Genomic DNA, 23,066 nt, shown 5'->3' on the forward strand with positions numbered 1-23,066 from the left:
TCAGGGGGTCAGAGGGTATCCTCACGGACATTTTTGAAATATAGGAATGAAATGATGGCCTCTGTTGCATTTTTGTGTCTAAATTGCGAAAAAAATATTATTCCTTTGCCAAAATAGTTGGCTTGGGTGCAACTATGACGAGTACAGGTCACTTTTGGGGTTGGGGATGGGGTTTGGGGGAGGATGGCACGGCCATTGGCCCAGGCCCAGGACCCGAGCCTGTACAAATAGAAAAATAATTACGTATATGCATGGGCCTCAATGGAGATTATCTTATTCAAACGAAATACCCAACCCCCGTACCTCAAAATTTGGGCTCAAAAATGCAGCAGAGACCACCATTTTATACATATATTTCAAACATTTAAAGGCAGAAACGCCCTGACCCACCTAACATGAGGGGTAACCCCCTTCCGTACGTATGAAACATTTCTGGAACCGTGTCAGTTATACATACACTTCGTATTACTCTACATTTTATAGGATATGTCTGAAAAGAATTTTTTAGGTTGTCGTGTTTTCGTGTCGGCGGGGCGAAAACACGACAACACGAAAACTCGACAAATAATGTATTTGTCGTGTTTTCGAGTTGTTATGTCGGCGAGGCAAAAACACGACAATACGAAAACTCGACAAATACCTAATTTGTCGAGTTTTCGTGTTGTCGTGTTTTCGCCACGCCAAGACGAAAACACGAAAACACGACAAATAAATGGCGCCGACACGTCATATTTATACCCGCCAACACGAAAACTCGACAGATAAATCTGTCGTGTCGGCGCCCTTTAAATGTCGAGTTTTTGTGTTAAATTTGTTGTGTTTTCGTGTTTTCGCCCCGCCAACACGAAAACTCGAAAAATAAAGTTTTTGGCGAGTTATCGTGTTGTCGTGTTTTCGTCCTGCTGATACGACAACACGAAATGGCAGAAATCAGCCACCATACAAAGTGGTTCAATCTTTCTCCTCGCTGGTGATCAAAAATCATTGCATTGTTGAAGGAAGATTCTTAAACGATTTGGTACCGCCATAATTTGACTTTAGAGAGCAGAAACCTTTAACTTTGTATTGGCCCAGTTTTCTCCTGTAACTTTAGAAACGCCAACCAGTAGAGTAATAATGGGACCTATGCTTTCGTTATCTTCTTTAAATGTCGATCTTTTAAAATGATATAATCTTAATCACAATTAACACTTGGTTGCTTCAATTAATTCTTTACCATTTGTATGTAACATCACGTGCAATTTCCAGTATTAGTAACTTGAATTAACAATCTGTAACTGTTCTAGCGGTGGCATTCGACAAGTTATTAACTAAATTAAACCTCTCTATGGATTTTTTTGCCACACACCGTTCCTCGGCGGCGGTACCGTTTGACGAAATTGTTCTGTTCTTGTTAACTACTTTACTATAATGCTGTTATTACTTTTGCTATTTACTATAATGCTGTTATTACGTTTGCAATTGTCATGTTTATTGCAACACACATATCACTATAATGCTGTTTTTAAACATTATTTAATAGTGGCCTTGTTATTTGTGTGAAATCAATTTTATAAGCAATCTTCGTTTTGGTCCCCTTAGTTTAACCACACAAAATGATTGAATTCCGGATTGGTCCGGTTCATTTGTACAGTTTACATATTTGCAATGATTTGGCTCATATTGGCCGAGATTTTTAAAAAATGGCTAAATATTTGCTCGGTCCCTTTATATAATACACACAAGTTATCTAATGTTGTGTCCAATATTGCAAAGTTGAATAAAAATATTGGGATTTGTTTCAAGAAAGCTGTGTTTCAGGAACGTAGTTAATCCTTTAGGACCAATGTCCCTGTAAATATGAAATATATTGCCCCAATGGTATCATTAATATGCAATTGTTTTAAAAAATTCTTGACTGAGAGGAGTGTGCTTCCGAGATTTGTGAGCTACATTTGGCCAGGGGTAACCATCTTGATTTGAATGGTTGATTCCCTCCCCTCCTCTAGATAGGAATGTCTGACACAAATTTCATTACTTTTTTGTGATAGCCTTTGGCATCATCCATGCTGTATATATATGACACCAAGTCAGAATTTAACAGACACAGCAAAGCTATGTCTTACCGTAGTAAAACACTAGGATCAAACAAATAACTTGTGTACACTCAAGTTTATTTACGGTTCATTAAAAACTGATATTCCAGTACTTGTTTCCGCAGACTGAGAGGACTAAGACTCCGAAATTTCGGATCCTCTTTTGCAGCGCCCATTAGAATATATGGTATAAGTCAAAATGCCAGAAATGCGAACTGATGAAAAACATCTTATCAGATTTCACTGACCATGTGAAGGCCATGACATTAAGAAAAGCTTTAAGCACATACGAGTTATTTTCCAGTACCTTGGAAATATATGTTCAGAGCAGCCCTGATTTATCCTATAGAGTCTAGTGTCCCTGCTTGCAATGTTACAAAGGCACATCAGAGAGCTTTTCAACTTTTAATTGATGTTTTATTTTGGACCGGCCAAACTGGGATTAAATGATGTTGATACATACATACATACACACATACGTACATACATACATATCAAAATAATGTTAACAAAAATGGAAATGTTTAGGAATTTTAACAAGCATATTTTGGTACAGTCTTAGAAGCTTTTATACTGTATGCTACTAACCTCTTTATTATACAAAGACCTTCACACATTACTGTTAAGACTAATTTAGGATTTTCTTAAGTGTATACAGTAACTATTTCCGTTGATACTTCGGTATTTGTAACATAATTTATTGAATGACTATCAGTAGTTCTGTTCGAAATTAGCTATTGTTTAAGCTTAATGATTGTTCTCTTTATTTGTAAATATGAGGCTTATTCCAGCATATGAATGACTATTTATAGCACATTTTTGGAAACTTACCAATGACAAAGCAGCATGTTTGATTTGATTAGTTACGCATGTGAGTGTGGAGAAAGTTGGGGAACCGTGAACAGTTCTTTCACCAATACAAAAATAACTGGGTACAAATGGGGAATTGTATTTCCAATCGAAGTATTAAGTGAGTGTGAATTTCTTCCAGTAACTTCTTAATTATTCCCAAATGATCAAAAATGTAAGCAAACACACGCCTGGTAAACTACAGAGCTACCTCTTTAAGAGGTATACGGTAACATGCTTACAAATGCATTGCCATGTACATATTCTAATGCTTTAAAACTGCAATTGACAACCAGTCTAAACAATACCTGCTGTCATGCAAGCTGGCATGATTACATAATTGTAGCTGTTTCACGCCTGGTAATTTGTGGTCGTGGTGATGTTTACCAACAAGCTGATTTAGCAGTAAATTTGGCCATTTCGTCATGAAAGCACTTTCATTGTCAAATATTTACATTTTAACTAATATTAAGAAGAAACCGAAGCTAAATGTTAACTGAGAGACAGACAGATGACTGATGACGGACATCCAGATTGTTGGTAAACATTACCACGACCACAAACTAAGAATGAATTAGCAAACTGAAAGTTCTCTGTAAAGTTAAATCATATCTACATCGCCTACCATTCCCCGATTTTTGATATTCGATACACTGCTTGTTAAAATGCAAAAAATATGATGACACTAACCTTTGTTGATGTTCTTTTATTGCGACGTGCACTACATCGAAAGTTGCGACAGAGCATTTTACCGTATACCTCTTAAAGAGGTAGCTCTGTAGTTTACCAGGCGTGAAACAGCTACAATTATGTAATCATGCCAGCTTGCATGACAGCAGGTATTGTTTAGACTGGTTGTCAATTGCAGTTTTAAAGCATTAGAATATGTACATGGCAATGCATTTGTAAGACTTTACGAAAAATGTTTGTTACAAAAAACAGAAAGATATACTTGTTCTAGTTAAAAGTTACTACTTAAAATGAAAACATTATGAATGAAAAGACGCCCTCCCCTCTCCTTAGATGTCACGAAAAGTAAAATTACTGTATACATGTAATATAACTGAAAACTATTCCTCAGCTGTTCATAAGTATCTAAGATTTAGGAACGTAACTTTAGTTGGCAGTAAAAATGCATACGTTAAAGTTAGCCAGTAGAATAATTTCTTTGCAAAACGTTTATTGTTTTATTGCAAATTCGCATAATATAGCAGATGTTATTTATAATATATCGATACACAGTGATATTATATAACGTTTGTATGTTACCAAAACAAAATAAATGTGTAACAACAGAAACACATTTATGAAATTAGAAAGGCATAGCCTATTTCATTAATTGTGCGCAAATACTTTAGTATACAACAGTTAGCTCTTTTTCTAAATATAAAAGGTTTCAATCAGGTAGTGGTTGACATTTAAAATACTATACAACTCCCTCCACCCCCTCCCAGAAAATAAGCATTTTATTGTCAAGCACCGGTCTGTTCAGAAGTCTGGCACTCTTATGCTTAAAGTCTGTAATCATAATTATAATGAAACACTGTTTTTACTTGAAAGTAACATACCGATCCGATCGGATATGTGCCGGTTTATGCGAAATCAATTTTGACTTCACGGTCACTTCAAAATCTTTCACTGGATTTGTAAGGACACTTGGGAATAATGTTTCATTTGTACGTGTAATAAATTTGATTTCGGGAATGTCTACACAAGTCCCCGTGAGTAAATATGGCGGAACATCAAGTTCTTCAATATCAGTTGTGTATTTGCCGTTTATAGATTGATATTTCCTCATGGCGTCCATCATATCAAAGAGCGCTTTGTAAATATGCCATCGGTCGAACCTGAACTTCTTGTCATCTATGTTTCTTTTAAACTGAACTAATCCCCATCGATCTTGAAGTAGTAAATTAATGACGTCACATGGTTGCCATGACCACCATTGTGCTTTTGATTTTGGAACTTTCTTGTATTGTCCGTCTACAACAGTCAGATTCTGCTCAGATCTGCCTAATTGTAGAAACCAGACCTCGTTTGCGGCCGGATTAGGTTGCACTCGTTGCGAACTCTCTGCGAGCTTTACAAATGAGAGCGAGATTTCAACGCTCCAGTATTTGTCCTCGTCACCAGGCGTGTTTACCGTTCCCTCAGTGAAAACCGCTTTCCTAGCGTCTGGATGCCAGTCTTGATATTGTACAGTGATGTTACGGGCATCCCAGGGGGATTTATAAATCAACTGATCCATCATTGTACCTAGAACGTTAATCTGCATTTGTTTGTAATTGAACATAGAACCATCTACGTCCATTAAAAATTCCACGCCATTTTCCTTCCAAATCTGCGAATCAGGTGTGTTCATCGTCGCCCATAGATTTTTTTCTTGGATGTATACACCAATATACATTCGTTCATCGTCCCATCGCATTTTGTATTTCGTATCCAAGTAAGGTTTTGGATATACCGTACTGCGCATGTCAACAAAATTATCGCTCCAAGGAACCTGTAAAGACAGGGTAAAACCCATTAACATGAAACAAGATTTGTAGGAAGATGGAATGAAGCTAGTACATGTACAACAAGTGAAATAAATACAGCCAGGAAATACACTGTCTCTAAATATTAAATGTGAATAAATGTTAAGTAATTTCTGTAAAATCAATGTATATTCAATTTTGATTGCTTTAAAACAGACAAAGTTCATGTTTCATGGCTATGTCTCCTCCGTTTTTACTAACATTTTCCCCTCTCCTTTATTATAACTTCTCTTTCTTTCATATATTTCATAAATAGCTACGATTTTGCAATATGTCAACAAAACCACAGAAATATTTGGTAAACGAACAGCATCTTTACCAGCAATCTAACTGTTCAATATATGTTGCACAGTACCGTCCCATGCGACTGGATACTAAAATATCCCCCAAAAGTTGTCGCCATATAAAGGGTGTCATTTGTAAAGAAATAACAGTAAATGAAATTAAGCTGAACCTAGTTATGTGAAATTTCAGCAATCGAAAGTGTGACCTTTTATGCAGGAAATCAGTAAATTTACAGACATTTTATAGGGTAACAGACATGTTTTCTATGTTGTACAACTATTTACGTAATATAACTATTTCTGTCTATGATTTGGTAATGTTTGACTTTTGTTTTTCAAAAACGTGAACCTAGCCGTGAACTGTAAATTGATATTTTAAGTAGCCCGTCTACTATATCTTTTCACTACAGTTTCTATCTGAGATGTGTGGCTGTCCCTCTCTTTTCTATGCCCAGAGCTTCAAACTTGGCCTTTTAGTTGGGTAATTAGGTATTCCATGCGACATATTGTCTTGTTTATTGTAAATGTTTGTGTCAAGTTACATAATGTCCATCTATTGACAAAAACTGGAACTCAGTATTGAATGGACTATATGATCTCAAAGAAACCCTTTTGGCCTGAATTAAATTTCGTCCTCACGTTGCCATTATTTAAATATATAATTACCAGAATTACAAACTTTTTTCTATGTAAAGCTAATTATCAAGTTGTATTGAATTGTTAAATGTTTTTAAACTAAATCGAAAATAAAATTATTTTTAAGCATATATGTTCTGTCAGAAATGACTCGATTAGAAGTATCTTTTAGTATATTCTATCTACATATTCCTCAGAGCAGTTGCGCCATCTACGTAGCGCAACCGCTATGAGCATTTTCCAAAACTAGTTTGAAAAAAATGCCGGACACCGCAATAATTCAAAACGTTTGAAGCTATAGGTGTTTGCAGAAATCAGAATTTAAGATAATACAGGAACAGATTAAACACAAGCAAATATATACCTCGTTCCAAGCTTCCTCATCCAGTCTCCCGTCCATTGTAATCGTTTTACCATTTAAATGATAAGCAATATAATTTCTTGGCAGTCCGAAATTCCAGCAATCCTTTTGTGACGCCACACATGCGTGCTTTTCATTGTGTCTCTGTACGAATCGGTCAAAGTACAATTTGCCTGAGGGTGTCCGAATCATTGTATTCCCACACGTGGAGCGGATCGCCTCTGCCACACTCGCCATTGACACTCTTTTATTTGTAGATCCGCGACCGGTGGCATAGCCAATGCCTATTCCTATTGCGAAGAGTACGAGTCCTATCACAGAGCATGTTATCAGAACTCTTCTAGTCTGTACATCTACTAAAATATAACTCGGCATCTTTTCAAATGGAAATGAATATCCTTGTAAATCACTTGCTCAAAATGTCCTGTGGTTTGTTAATATACTTAATAAATAGACATGCGTTTACATAATATGCATATATTACCATATTACAAGTGTATCGACGTACTTGTTCGCTAGTACTGGTGTATAGTCTCTTACACGATTGTTTATCTTAATGGTATAATTCAATATAAATAACGATTAATGTAAAGATATGAAAATTAACCCATGCTCGTTACCAGAGTTGTATCAATAGACAGTTTCATTTACATTTACTGGGTCTTTTATGAAATATCGGCCAGGAAATACTTGTTCTTCATGCCGGATATAAATATTCAGTAACTTAAGTTGTCATGTTAGAACCTCCGCGAAAATAAATCCTTTTGATCTGGCTTTATTGGAAGGAAAACAGATACAAGGCATTGACATTACCCGAAGGGTCGCACAACACCCACCTCTGTCAGCTCGATTTTATACGTTTACACTTAAATATTGAGGGTGCCCGAATCATTGTATCCCCACACGCGAAGCGGATTGTCTCTGCCACACTCGCCATTGAGGCTCTTTTATTTGTCGATCCCCAACCGGTAGCATAGCCAATGCCTATTCCTATTGCGAAGAGTACGAGTCCTACCACAGAGCATGTTACCAGAACTCTTCTAGTCTGTACATCTACTAAAATAAAACTTGGCATTTTTTTTTCAAACGAAAATGAAAGTTTTGAAATTTAAAATTTCGAATATTCTTGGTAATTACTTGAACAAAATGTCATTTTTAACACAGTTTTATTACTTTGTCATAAAACATACTTAACCGTCATACAAGCGTATCTATGTACTTCTTCACTAGTACTGATGTATGGTCTCTCGATTGTTTATCTTGATGGTATGCTTCTATAAAAATATTGAGAAATTGAAAATATGTATATTAATGCATATTCCTGACCAGAGATAATGAACAAGACAATTAAATTTTTGTACACAAGCCATCATGTGCAGAATGAATGGTCCTCTTTCTATGTCTTTAATTTGGGTCTTTATTGAAATGTCTTGAGCAAAAATCGGCCAGAAAACACCTATTCATATGTCGGATACTTATACCTATGTAAAAATCTTGTAATTCAAGTTGTCATAGCAAAACATACGCAATACTTTTGAAATTCAACACACATGCATACATGATAATGTGTGTCATTAAGTGGCTGGGTAGACGTTTAATTGGTCCTTTCGTTGTTCACCACGGCCCTTACACGGTCATTTCATGACCTGCATGTTGTGTTACAGTAGCCAGCCACATCTTGCACCAGATTTATTTGAAATCGTACATTTCAATATTTTATCGTTTGCAATTGTTGTATGTATCAAAGTTATGGTGGCTGATTTCTGCCATTTCGTGTTTTCGTGTTGTCGTGTCGAATACACGACAAAGTTTACGGGAAAACTCGACGTTTAAAGGGCGCCGACACAACAGATTTATTTGTCGAGTTTTCGTGTTGTCATGTTTCCGCCCCGCCGATACGAAAACTCGACAAATTAGGTATTTGTGGTGTTTTCGTGTTGTCGTGTTTTCGCCCCTTCCCCCCCCCCCCCCCCCCCCCCCCCCCCCGACATGACAACATGAAAACATACAAATACATTATTTGTCGAGTTTTCGTGTTGTCGTGTTTTCTCCCCGCCGACACGACAAGTACTTTTCAGACATCTCTTATAAAATGTAGAGTTATTCTGAAGCCAGTGGCAAAAGGTTTTAGAAGCATCTTTCTTTCTATTCGAACGAGCCGCCAGTTCAAAATTTCTTTATATTCATTAAAGCTGCATTAGGAGATTTGAGATTATAAAACTGTACAATAATATGTCAGATGTCAGTTATCGTTTTAAGAATACGAAGTGTATGTATTACTGACACGGTTCCAGAAATATTTCATTGGGGTGCGGGGAACGACTACAGTTTAAGAATGAAGGTGGCATCGCCGAGCCGAATGGGGTTAGGTATGGAAGGGGGTAACCCTTCATGTTAGTGGGTCAGGGCGTGTCTTGACTGAGAGGAGTGTGCTTCCGAGATTTGTGAGCTACATTTGGCCAGGGGTAACCATCTTGATTTGAATGGTTGATACCCTCCCCTCCTCTAGATAGGATGCCTGACACAAATTTCATTACATTTTTGTGATAGCCTTTGGCACCATCCATGCCGTATATATATGACACCAAGTCAGAAATTAACAAACACAGCAAAGCTATGTCTTACCGTAGTAAAACACTAGGATCAAACAAATAACTTGTGTACACTCAAGTGTATTTACGGTTCATTAAAAATTGATATTCCAGCACTTGTTTCCGCAGACGGAGAGGACTAAGACTTCGAAATTTCGGATCCTCTTTTGCAGCGCCCATTAGAATATATGGTATAAGTCAAAATGCCTGAAATGCGAACTGATGAAAAACATCTTATCAGATTTCACTGACCCTGTGAAGGCCATGACATTAAAAAAAGCTTGAAGTACATATGAGTTATTGTCTTTACCAGTACCTTGGAAATATGTGTTCAGAGCAGCCCTGATTTATCCTATAAAGTCTAGTGTCCCTGCTTGTAATGTTACAAAGGCACATCAGAGAGCTTTTCAACTTTTTATTGATGTTTTATTTTCGACCGGCCAAACTAGGATTAAATGATGTTGATACATACATACATACATACCTATATACATACGTACGTACGTACGTACCAATATACATACATACATACATACATACATACATACATACATATATATATATATATATATATATATATATATATATATATATATATATATATATATATATATATTATATATATATATATATATATATATATATATATATATATATATATATATATATATATATATACACATTAAAATAATGTCAACAAAAATGGAAATGTTTAGGAAATATTCTTTTAGTTTTACGTGTATTAAACCTTTAACAAGCATTTTTTGGTAAGTCTTAGAAGCTTTTATACTGTATGCTACTAACCCCTTTTTATAATACAAAGACTTTCACACATTATTGTTAAGACTAATTTAGAATTTTCTTAAGTGTATACAGTAACTATTTCCGTTGCTACTTCGGTATTTGTAACATAATTTGTTGAATGGCTATCAGTAGTTCTGTTCGAAAATAGCTATTGTTTAAGCTCAATGATTGTTCTCTTTATTTGTAAACATGAGTCTTATTCCAGCATATGAATGACTATTTATAGCACATTTTTGGAAACTTACCAATGACAAAGCTGCATGTTTGATTTGATTAATTACGCATGTGAGCGTGGAGAAATGGAACAATAACTTTATATTAATTCTAATGAGGACAGCCCAAAATAAATATTAAAACGTTTTAACTATGAACACAGAGCTCTGTTCATGCAACACAGAGCTATCTCCTTAGCGACATGACTATCTCCTTCACGACAGAGCTATCTCTCACAATAAAAAGTGAATAATTTTATTCCCCAACCATTTTCAGTACATATTTTATTTCCAAATGCATTGTATATTTTACAGTTATCTCACGCCTACTCGGTTTGCTTCTTAATATTAGTTAAAATGTAAATATTTGACAATGAAAGTGCTTTAATGACGTAATGGCCAAATTTACTGCTAAATCAGCTTGTTGGTAAACATCACCACGACCACAAACTAAGAATGAATTAGCAAACTTAAAGTTCTCTATAAAGTTAAATCATATCTACATCGCCTACCATTCCCCGATTTTTGATATTCGATACACTGCTTGTAAAAATGCAAAAATATGAAGACACTCACCTTTGTTGATGTTCTTTTATAGAGACGTGCACTACCTCGGAAGTTGCGACAGAGCATTTTACCGTATACCTCTTAAAGAGATAGCTCTGTAGTTTACCAGGCGTGAAACAGCTACAATTATGTAATCATGCCTGTTTGCATGACAGCAGGTATTGTTTAGACTGGTTGTCAGTTGCAGTTTTAACGCATTAGAATATGTACATGGCAATGCATTTGTAAGACTTTACGAAAAATGTTTGTTACAAAAAACAGAAAGATATACTTGTTCTAGTTAAAAGTTACTACTTAAAATGAAAACATTATGAATGAAAAGACGCCCTCCCCTCCCCTAAGATGTCACGAAAAGTAAAATTACTGTATACATGTAATATATCTGAAATTCATAAGTATCTAAGATTTAGGAACGTAACTTTAGTTGGCAGTAAAAATACATACGTTAAAGTTAGCCAGTAGAATAATTTCTTTGCAAAACGTTTATTCGCATAATATAGCAGATGTTGTTTATAATATATCGATACATAGTGATATTATATAACGTTTGTATGTTACCAAAACAAAATAAATTTGTAACAACAGAAACACCTTTTATGAATTAGAAAGGCATAGCCTATTACATTAACTGTGCGCAAATACTTTAGTATACAACCGTTAGCTCTTTTTCTAAATATAAAAGGTTTCAATCAGGAGTGACAGACATTTAAAAAACTATACAACTCCCCCACCCCTACCCCTCCCAGAAAATAAGCATTCTTTTGTCAAGCACCGATCTGTTCCGAAGTCAGGCACCATCATGCTTAAAGTTTGCAATTATAATGAAATAACGTGTTTACTTGAAAGTAACATACCGATCCGATCGGATATGTGCCGGTTTATGCGAAATCAATTTCGACTTGACGGTTACCTCAAAATCTTTCACTGGATTTGTAAGGACACTTGGGAATAATGTTTCATTTGTACGCGTAATAAATTTGATTTCGGGAATGTCTACACAAGTCCCCGTGAGTAAATATGGTGGGACATCAAGTTCTTCAATATCAGTTGTGTATTTGCCGTTTATAGATTGATATTTCCTCATGGCGTCCATCATATCAAAGAGCGCTTTGTAAATATGCCATCGGTCGAACCTGAATTTCTTGTCATCTATGTTTCTTTTAAACTGAACTAATCCCCATCGGTCTTGAAGTAGTAAATTTATGGCGCCACATGGTTGCCATGACCACCATTGTGCTTTTGATTTTGGAACTTTCTTGTATTGTCCGTCTACAACAGTCAGATTCTGCTCAGATCTGCCTAATTGTAGAAACCAGACCTCGTTTTGGGCCGGATTAGGCTGCACGCGTTGCGAACTCCCGGCGAGCTTTACAAATGAGAACGAGATTTCAACGCTCCAGTATTTGTCCTCGTCACCAGGCGTGTTTACCGTTCCCTCAGTGAAAACCGCTTTCCTAGCGTCTGGATGCCAGTCTTGATATTGTACAGTGATGTTACGGGCATCCCAGGGGGATTTATAAATCAACTGATCCATCATTGTGCCTAGAACGTTAATCTGCACTTGTTTGTAATTAAACATAGAACCATCTACGTCCATTAAAAATTCCACGCCATTTTCCTTCCAAATCTGCGAATCAGGTGTGTTCATCGTCGCCCATAGATTTTTTTCTTGGATGTATACACCAATATACATTCTTTCATCGTCCCATCGCATTTTGTATTTCGTATCCAAGTAAGGTTTTGGATATACCGTACTGCGCATGTCAACAAAATTATCGCTCCAAGGAACCTGTAAAGACAGGATAAAATTCATCAGCATAGAATACAATCTATAGGAAGATGGAATGAAACCAAGTACAGCTAGTACATGTACAACAAGTGAAATAAGAACAGCCAGGAAATACATTGCCTCTAATAATATACCCATACTTGATATGTGTTTGTTTGCAAGCTTATTTATGGCCGCCCCTGGAAACCGATTTAAGCGACTTCCTGTTTGATATTTGTCTTTGTTTTTTACAGTAATTATAGTTTGAGGATAGTGAAAGACACAAAAGACGCTCAAATTCGAGAAGCTTCCCTGGTTCTTCTGCATGATAGGTTTTAATGTATCCGTTAATGTAACTCTTATCGTTGTAATTCTAGTTGCAAGAGAGGGAGCTCTACATCTGGTTTCCTAGTCAGATAGGCTAACAGTGTTACCATTAGACCACTACGTCTGCTCTGTTTTACTGACATTATGAGTTTATATGAGTATGAGCTAAATTCTTCCCTTTTATTCCTTTCCATGAATTGATATGTAAAAAATCAACAGTGCATTAAAATTTAGAAAATACAAATAAAGTCTTTGGAATGAAACGGAAGTTATGTAAATAAATGAAATAATCTTTTACAGTCAATTAGATTTGAAGGGCAGTAATCCGGTCATAAAAGAACCTATATTTTTCAGAAATCATGCAAAGAATTACAACTTAACAAAGCTAATACTTCCTACGTACAACCGTCATTTTCGGGGTGACAGTTTATAAACTATAGAAGATAAAACATAATGCTTACTTTATGAAATAAACTGTAGGAAACTTTGTCAAACTACATAATAAAGCATGTTCGATGACTGACACCTCTACGTTTTCCTGGTTCGGTGACTTCTCAATTTTTCAATTGAGATCAATATTAGTGAAATAGCCGTATGGTGTCAGCCAACATTCATCATGGTACTATTCCTGCTGAAGACCATGGAACATGGAATTTGTCTATTTTAAAGCTATCAAATTTGAACATACATTGATTTTACAGGAATTGCTTAACATTTATTCTGTGTTTCACCTTACACAGAATTTGAATATCAGTTCTAACTGTGTTTAATCTCTTACTAGTGACTACTGCGAAAACTCTATTCAACGGCATATCCAGTGTCAAAGTGAGTCTATTTGTCTATTTTTAAAGCTACCAATCTCGAACAAATCTTAATTTTACAGAAATTGCTTCAAATTTATACTGTGTTGCAGCTATGTTTTTGCTTTGAACTTACACATTATGTAAGAATAATTAACTTTTTTTGCTTTACATCAATACTATATCTTAAAAAATGTTGCAGCTTAAACTGAATTCGACACTGGATAGGCCATTGAATAGAGTTTTTACAGAAGTCACTAGTAAGAGATAGTCTGTATCGATTAAATCCCAGTTAGAATCGTTATTCATTTCAATAATTGTTATACACACAGAATAAATGTTAAGCAATTACTGTAAAATCGCTGTATTTTCAATTTTGATTACTTTAAAATAGACAAATTCCCTGTTCACTGGTTATGCCTCCCCTTTTTATTAACATTTTCCCCTCTACTTTATTATCACTTCTCCATTTTTCATATATTTAATAAATATTTAAGATTTAGCAATGTGTTATCAAACCGCAGAAATATTTGGTAAACGAACAACATCTTTACCAACAATCTAACTGTCCAATACATGTTGCACAGTACCGTCCCATATGCGACTGGATACTTAAAAGTATCCACCGAAAGTTGTCGCCATTCAAAAAGAGTGTCTTTTGTAAAAAAATAAAAGTAAACGATAAATGAAATTAAGTTAAACCTAGTTATGTGAAATTTCAGCACTGGGATATTTTTGCAAGTACATCAAAACAAAGATATGAAATGGTATGTTTTTAATTTGTTTTGTTTTCTTGGGTTTAACGTAACATCGACACAATTATAGGTCATATGGCGACTTTCCAGCTTTTATGGTGGAGGAAGACCCAAAGTGCCCCTCCGTGCATTATTTCATCACTATGGAAGGGAATCTCCGCCAGGACATGCATGCTGCTAAATGACATTGCTATGTTATTTACTTACATATGCGTTCTGCAACATTGCAACTGCGTTTTAGGGAATTTTCGCCAGGACACGCATGCTGCTAAATGACAAATGCATGTTGCCTTGTGTTATTCGCTTTAAACTAAATGCAACATCCATGCGTCTTTGTGTTACCTTCCATCCGTTAGTGGCACATACCTTGCATCTTTCGTCACTGCATGTATGTAAAACGCATATTCTTGCGTGTAAATGGCAAATGCATCCATTCTGTCGAATATTGGAATGTTTATGTGGACAAGTTCTAAGTGTTTTGTACGTTTTACTTTCTGAAATTGATTAAATCGTTCCTCGATTATATAAAACTAACACATGCATGTTAACATTTAGTTGTTGTCCGTTGTTTTTTGTTTTTGATATATAGGTCCCTGTTGTAGACCTTTTCTATGTAGGTCCCTACTAGTATACTATACTTTAAATTTATAGATCCTTAGTATTGCAATGATTGAAATGTATGCAAGGCGAAAACAGTGCTAAGTAAGCACTAAGCAGCACGAAGTTAATCAAATGCAACTTTAACATTTGTAATATGAAATTCGTAGAAAGCTGGGAACCAGAATTTCCGGCAGTTTCCGTAAAATCAGTGAACCATGAACGGTGTTTTAGTAAAATAGTACTCATAATTTCCAGCTGTCCAGGGACGTAATTTCCACCGAAAACAACACAAGTATACACGGGTAAGTTTAGACTCTCTCACCGTTTAACCCACGGAAACTACCGAACACGTGAATTTGCTGTCGAGAGTGGTCTCCCGTGTATACTAATTTGCGCTAAAAATTTTGCTTTTTGTTGGTTTCCTGTAATGTTGTAATGCACTACCGTGCTTAGATTTTTGTTATACTGCAAGTTTAAATATTTATGAAAGCCATATGTTTTAGTATATTATTTTTGCCGGGAAATTGTAATATAAACAAGAACAAAGTGGTTGCAAGCATCACTAATGTTAAATCCAAAAAGCAGTAATAATGAAGTTATGAAAATTTCGGAACGTTGTTAATAGCTCTTTACATTCAGTAGCAACAACGTCAAACACGCGTAAGAAAACATAGAATACAGTTAGTAATAGCATGAGTATACATTTCAATATTGCACTAAGCAAACAAAAAGGTTGAACGCACTTGTCAATTACATGCAAGAATAACCGATATTCATGAAAGGACTGTTTTCTTAGCATTAAGAAGCATTAAAGACGAATTTCTTGTAAGGCAAATGTAAGAAACTAAAATGCAGTTGCAATGTTGCAGAACGCATATGTAAGTAAATAACATAGTAATGTCATTTAGCAGCATGCATGTCCTGGCGGAGATTCCCTTCCATACATCACGAGCGGGCACCTAAGTAGAACCACAGACCTTCCGTAAACCAGCTGGATGGCTTCCTCACATGAAGAATTCAACGCCCCGAGTGAGGCTCGAACCCACATCGGTGGGGGTCAGTGACCTTAACCACTCGGCCACGGAGGCCCCGTATGTTTTAAAAGGCCCTGAATTTTTCGAACGTGTGACCCCTTTATGCAAGAAATCAATTTACAGACATTTTACAGATTGATATACATGTTTTCTGTACTGTTCAATTATTTACGTAAAGTAACTCTTTCTTTCTGTAATTTTGTGATGTTTGACTTTTCTCCAAAAACGCGGACCTAGTCGTTATTTGTTAATGGATATTTTAAGCAGCCTGCTTTCTATATCTTATCACTACAGTTTCAATTTGGGATATGCGGTTCTGTCTCTGTTTGTTTTGCTCAGTGCTTTATCGGGGTATCTTACCTTTCAATTTTAGTAATGTCGCCAATACTCTTAAATTTGACATTCTATCTACATATTCCTCAGAGCGGTTGCGCCATCTACATAGCGCAACCGCTATGAGCATTTTGCAAAACTAGTTTGAAAAAATGCCAGACACCGCAATAATTCAAAACATTTGAAGCTATAGATGTTTGTAGAAATCAGAATTTAAGATAATACAGGAACAGATTAAACACAAGCAAATATATACCTCGTTCCAAGCTTCCTCATCCAGTCTCCCGTCCATTGTAATCGTTTTACCATTTAAATGATAAGCAATATAATTTCTCGGCAGTCCGAAATTCCAGCAATCCTTTTGTGACGCCACACAGGCATGCTTTTCATTGTGTCTCTGTACGAATCGGTCAAAGTACAATTTGCCTGAGGGTGTCCGAATCATTGTATCCCCACACGTGGAGCGGATCGCCTCTGCCACACTCGCCATTGACACTCTTTTATTTGTAGATCCGCGACCGGTGGCATAGCCAATGCCTATTCCTATTGCGAAGAGTACGAGTCCTATCACAGAACATGTTATCAGAACTCTTCTAGTCTGTACATCTACTAAAATATAACTCGGCATCTTTTCAAACGGAAATGAATATCCTTGTAAATCACTTGCTCAAAATGTCCTGTGGTTTGTTATTATTCTTAATAAATAGACATGCGTATACATAATATATATATATATATTCTACCATATTACAAGTGTATCGACGTACTTGTTCGCTAGTACTGGTGTATAGTCTCTTACACGATTGTTTATCTTAATGGTATAATTCAATATAAATAACGATTAATGTAAAGATATGAAAATTAACCCGTGCTCGTTACCAGAGATGTATCAATAGACAGTTTCATTTATTTACATATCTTATATCTTCCATTATGTGCAGGATAAATGTTCGTCTTTCTATGTATTCAGACTGGGTCTTTTATGAAATATCGGCCAGGAAATACTTGTTCTTCATGCCGGATATAAATATTTAGTAACTTAAGTTGTCATGGTAGAACCTTCGCGAAAATGAATCCTTTTGATCTGGCTTTATTGGAAGGAAAACAGATACAAGGTATTGACATTACCCGAAGGGTCGCACAACACCCACCTCTGTCAGCTCGATTTTATACGTTTACACTTCAATATTTCGCAGTATAACCTGACATAAACTTACAGTAAACAATGTAGCCCACCTTTTGTTTCGATAATCAGGAAAGCCGAGACAACACGAAATATATGCCTCACTAGCCTAGTGGTAGAGCAACTTCTTCGAGTGCGGGAGGTCGTGGGGTCACTCTCTTGCCAGAAATACAAAAGTGGGGGATGGGGGAGGGGGTGGGGGATGGTGCTAGTAGCGTCCTCGATTCGCGCTTAGCAGGATAGGTCAGGTCATATGTTCCAGTTAATTTGGCATTGTGTTCACTGCGTTTTAAGTAGACACCTAAAAAATTTAACCCGAACTCACATACTGGTGTTTATTAGCACTTTCCGATGTATACACACAATTATTGTGTATCGATACCTCATAAGGTCATCTAATAAAACAATTAAAATTATTTTTCTTTTGATACGATAAAACTCTGTTCAACGATTTATTGTTTGTGTTGTGCCTGTTGTTAACAATAGTCCAAACATTTAACAAGAATACCACCAAAAAGTTGTATGGGAAAATATTTGATAAAAAGTATGGTAGGAAACAATGAATAAGCTATGTAGAACTCATTTCAGTAAAATGCAGCAAAAAGAAACTCCGCCCAAAACGAAGCAGTGTACGTTAGAACTAATAGAACAGGAGATGATATAACGATACTGGTGTCTTTGTTGTAGACCCTAAGCAAACAGACAGTATGATTTGGTTTCATGAATGTTGGAGAGAAAACATTGCCTTTCTAGTGTTAGTAGGATCTTTATTGTTGTGACCTCTAAGTTTCGGCATATGGAATGAAATGTATTGCATACACAAGGTTGTGCTTAAATGCAGACTTACGTAGTTGCTCATCCAAAATGACTGAGTTTCAAACTTAGCCCAGATGTTATCAAGACCATTATTCTGATAAATGTCTAATCAGGAATGTGGGCTCTATATTATTATTATTATTATTATACCACATTTATATAGCACTCTTTTCATGCACTTGTACACGTTCAAAAGTGCTTTACAGAATAAATTGCAAAAATACAAACAAATACGTATACAAAGATAATGCATTCCACATTAACAAAAATCATGAATGAAAACAAGTATAATTTAAAAAAAACAAGATAAAAAAAATAAATGTATCGGTCAGTTAACAAAATATTGTACAAAAAAGTGGGTTTTGAGCAGGCTTTTGAAAGCAGCTAGCGTGTCAGCTTCCCTGATTTTGACAGGAAGAGAGTTCCAAAGCTTTGGAGCAGTGCACGAAAAGCTGCGATTGCCATACATCATGGTATTAGATTTTGGCATAACCAGTGACAGCGTGTCTTGCGATCTTAGGGTCCTGACCGGGTTTATACACTTCTAGCATATCCCTAATATAGGCAGGGGACTGATTGTGTAACGCCTTAAAGGTGTGGGTCGAAACCTTGTACTGCACCCTGTATTTCACTGGCAACCAGTGAAGCTCCTTCAGAACCGGTGTTATATGATTGCGACGGGGCGTCTTAGTGATACGCGAGCTGCGTGTTCTGGGACATGTTGCAACTTGTTAAGTGTGCTGTTTGGTATACCACTTAACAAGGCATTACAGTAGTCTAACCGTGAAGTAACCAGGCTGTTTATAAGGGTTTTTGTGGCATCACTGGTAAGATACCGTCTGATGTGACCTATTCTGCGAAGTTGTGCATATCCAGCCCGGCACACCGAGTTGACTTGTTGTTCCATATCCATACCGCTGTCAAATACTGCTCCAAGATTCCTAACACATTTCGTGGATTTTATCACAGAATCACCGACCTTCACAGAAACGTCATCAATGTACTTGGAGTTACGCTTTGATGTCAATAGCATTACCTCAGTTTTGTCAGCATTGAGCTTCAGCATGTTGGAATTCATCACGAGACAATTTCAGTCAGACAGCTCTCAATGCGGCGCAAAGCTTCACTTCTGGCCACAGCCTCTATCGGCTTAAAAGATAGGTATAATTGAGAGTCATCAGCGTAGAAATGATGAAGAAGTCCATGACGTCTGCATATGGCACCCACGGGTTTAGTGTACATGATATAGTTTTTTGGACCAAGCACTGATCCCTGGGGCACACTGTATTTCATCAACGTAGGCGTCGACAACTCACCATCAACGCATACAGTTTGATAGCGGTCACTAAGATATGATGACATCCATGCAAGTGCTTTGTGTGTGACTCCAAAATGATGTTCGAGCCGGTGGAAACAGTGTTTGGTGATCAATCGTGTCGAAAGCCGCGAAAGATCGGTAGCACGAGGACTGTTACAGAATTTTGATCGAGAGATGTGAGGATGTCATTCTGTACCTTTATCAAAGCCGACTCAGTTGAATGAAACTTTCTGTAAGCAGACTGCAGTCCCTCATGTAGCTCATTTTCACTCAAGTGCCGCTCAAGACGCGCATCTACTACCTTTTCTAAGATTTTTGAAATGAAAGGGAGGTTAGATACAGGCCTGTAGTTTTTGAGAATGTTTGGTTCAAGACCTGGTTTCTTAAGCAGGGTCTTATCCTAGCACTTTTAACTCTTTTGGTACATAACCTAATTCCATTGATGTATTTATGATGTTTGTTATCAGCGGCAAGAGCTCATCGAGACATTTCTTCAGAAGCCATGTTGGTAAAGGGTCAAGTTCGCAGGATTGTTTGGAGATTTTTGTATAATTTGTTCTACCTCTTCTATCGTTGTAGGAGCCAAATCAATAAGACAGTTTGCTACTTCTTGGTGTTCTGGACAATGCAAGTCTACTGAATCACGATCAGTTTGGCTATTGCGAAATAATATCATTCCTAATGTTCTCAATTTTCTCGATGAAAAAGTCACTAACTTCTGCGCAAGTTCCTTGGTGATGTGTTAGAGGGACGGGAAGCATCTTGGCTGTCTCCTAGTAGATTTTTGGTTATCTTGGCCAAACTTTTGTGGTCAGTGCCACACGACTTCACCTTATCAGAGAAGTAGTCGGTTCGGGCCTGAATAGGAGTTTATTCATGTAGCACATTGGTCCCTATAAAGTTGATGGTCGATTGTTAGTTTGGATTTACGCCACTTCCGCTCAAGCTTGCGTTTTAAGTGTTTAGCCTCATGAAGTTCGTCTGTAAACCACGGACAGCTAGGTCGAAGAACGATAGTTTTTGTGCGTAAAGGAGCGTGTTTATCTATCAGTAGGATAATCCTTTTGAATATGCATTTACTAGCTGATCCACGTCTGCGCCTTCTGGAAGCGTATTAGTGCAAGGGACGCTGAGATGTCTGTTTGAAAGAACTTACGTCAATAGAGCGTAGTTTCCGAAAAGAAACTTGCTTCCGTATCGGAGCTGGTTTTGCGGCACTGGCGTTGAAGTGAATTGCATGGTGATCTGTGACATATTACCAGTATTGTCACAAAGACTGGATCGATGACCTCGACACATGATATTATTTTGCTGTCGTTCCTGGTTATTACAACATCTAATGTATGACCGCGGGCATGGGTTGGTCCGTTCACATGTTGATGCATACCACTGACTGAAGTACACTTTTAAATCTGACAGCATCTCGGTCTGATGGAATATCAAGATGGAAATTCATGTCTCCCACAATGATGATGTCTTTAGTCAACTGTAGCATACCTGCCTAGGAAAGTAGGCCATTCTTCCTCTAGAACACACTAGTCTTTAAACCGTTTTGTTTTGTTGGTGGTGGTCTATATATCACTGCCACTCGTGCAGAAAATCCATTTGATGCTCAAATTACAATCCATGTATTCAAATTGTTTAAAATCTTTGTCACGACTAGATGCAACAACACGAAGAGTAAATGCAGACTTATGTATGAGAGCCACACCCCCTCCACGGCTGCCGCTGCACCGTGCCACACTTTTAATTGAATATCCATTCGGTACAAGTTCGCCAATACACGTTTTATCCATGGTAGTTCCGAGCCAAGTCTCAGTGAGTGCTACCAAATCAAATCATTGAAACTATGTGATCACACAGAGAAACTGTCTTATTTTTGACAGATCTTGGATTGAAACTGCATACACGAATTTTCTTCTCACTTCTTCCTGTTGTAATGGATTTACATCTAATTTTGGTAACATTTTTGGTATTTTGCTGCTGAATTTCAAGGTTTTGGCTATCCATACAATTTGAACTGTTTATACAGATTTCATTTCGTGGTCGAACTATATTATGATTTCTTCAGGCAGTACTTGTAAATTATACAAATGGACCCCTTTATTGACATCCCATATTGATTTAACTTTATGTTTACCTCCTCTTGAACCTCTGTATTTAAAATACCAACTGTTTTATTGTTGTTAAAAGAGGAATATCTGGCCGAAATTTCCCCCGGGCATACTTTCCAATATCAAGTATGTTCACGTTATTGTATTGGTGTTTGACATGAAAAGCTACAAGTGATAATTGGCCAATCATTGTGTGTGAAGAGAAATCAGTTGAAAATTTCAACGTTATTCTGAAAAAAAAATGCACAAATAAATTGAAAAAATACCAACAAAATGCAAGTATTTCACAATATTTCACAAAACTATTTACATCAATCTTCCCACAATCAACCAATACAAACTCAAGACAACTTCCACATATATATGTTTAGTAATTCTCGAGAAATAATCAAATAAATGTCAGCGAAATGAAATGCAGCCTACACTTGGCGCAATATATAACGGTAAATGGTATATGATACTTTCAAGTTAAATAATGAGGAAGCACTAAGATGTACAATGAATGAAACACAACAAACATCATTTTATCCCGCCTAGGGGCGTGAAACTCACAATTTAAAAAGAACAAGAAAATTATAACTCAAGTGTTATATGTTGACGATTCGTTGGTGTATTTACTTAGAGGGTATTGTTGTTGTTGTTGTTGTTTTCTTTACCTCCTCCTTAGGAGAACAGCTTACGAATACGCAGCAATGGATATAAACAGTTCACTTCTATAAACACTTGTATACAGTCATATGCTGATCAACTGGTATTTTGGAAAGACAAACTGTCAATATTGTGCAATCAGCCACCTCTCAAGAAAGACCATTGTTCTAATATTGCTAAAGGTCAGTCTGTAAGAGACCTTCATTGAGATGATAGAGCAAGGTTACTTTCACATGCAAGTCACCTAGGTTCAAAGGCCAGTTTTTGCCTTATTGGCAACGTTTGGTGTTCATTACCGAAAGAGGAATGGTCATATCTAGACAGAGCCTTTTTAAGGAGTTGCAGAGTGAGTGAGTCACAAACTTAATACATAGAAATAACGACATAGTAACAGCACGATACACAACATACTTATACAGAAGTAGTAGTATAAAACTTACTTATATACATACCA

At 36.6% G+C, this 23,066-nt stretch overlaps 2 protein-coding genes across 2 annotated transcripts; both read right to left on the reverse strand.

Annotated features, from left to right (window-relative positions):
* Positions 1–4,097: 4,097 nt before the first annotated feature.
* Positions 4,098–7,273, reverse strand: LOC123527253 (uncharacterized). Its single transcript, XM_045306598.2, has 2 exons — positions 6,746–7,273; positions 4,098–5,427 (listed from the first exon to the last, which is right to left on the reverse strand). Exons 1-2 carry the CDS (start codon positions 7,115–7,117, stop codon positions 4,474–4,476), a joined length of 1,326 nt encoding a protein of 441 aa, XP_045162533.2. The 5' UTR covers positions 7,118–7,273; the 3' UTR covers positions 4,098–4,473.
* Positions 7,274–11,383: 4,110 nt separating this feature from the next.
* Positions 11,384–17,328, reverse strand: LOC123527252 (uncharacterized). Its single transcript, XM_045306597.2, has 2 exons — positions 16,790–17,328; positions 11,384–12,705 (listed from the first exon to the last, which is right to left on the reverse strand). Exons 1-2 carry the CDS (start codon positions 17,159–17,161, stop codon positions 11,752–11,754), a joined length of 1,326 nt encoding a protein of 441 aa, XP_045162532.2. The 5' UTR covers positions 17,162–17,328; the 3' UTR covers positions 11,384–11,751.
* Positions 17,329–23,066: the final 5,738 nt, after the last annotated feature.

This window comes from Mercenaria mercenaria, chromosome 14 (assembly GCF_021730395.1).
Source record: "Mercenaria mercenaria strain notata chromosome 14, MADL_Memer_1, whole genome shotgun sequence".
Classification (NCBI taxonomy): domain Eukaryota; kingdom Metazoa; phylum Mollusca; class Bivalvia; order Venerida; family Veneridae; genus Mercenaria; species Mercenaria mercenaria.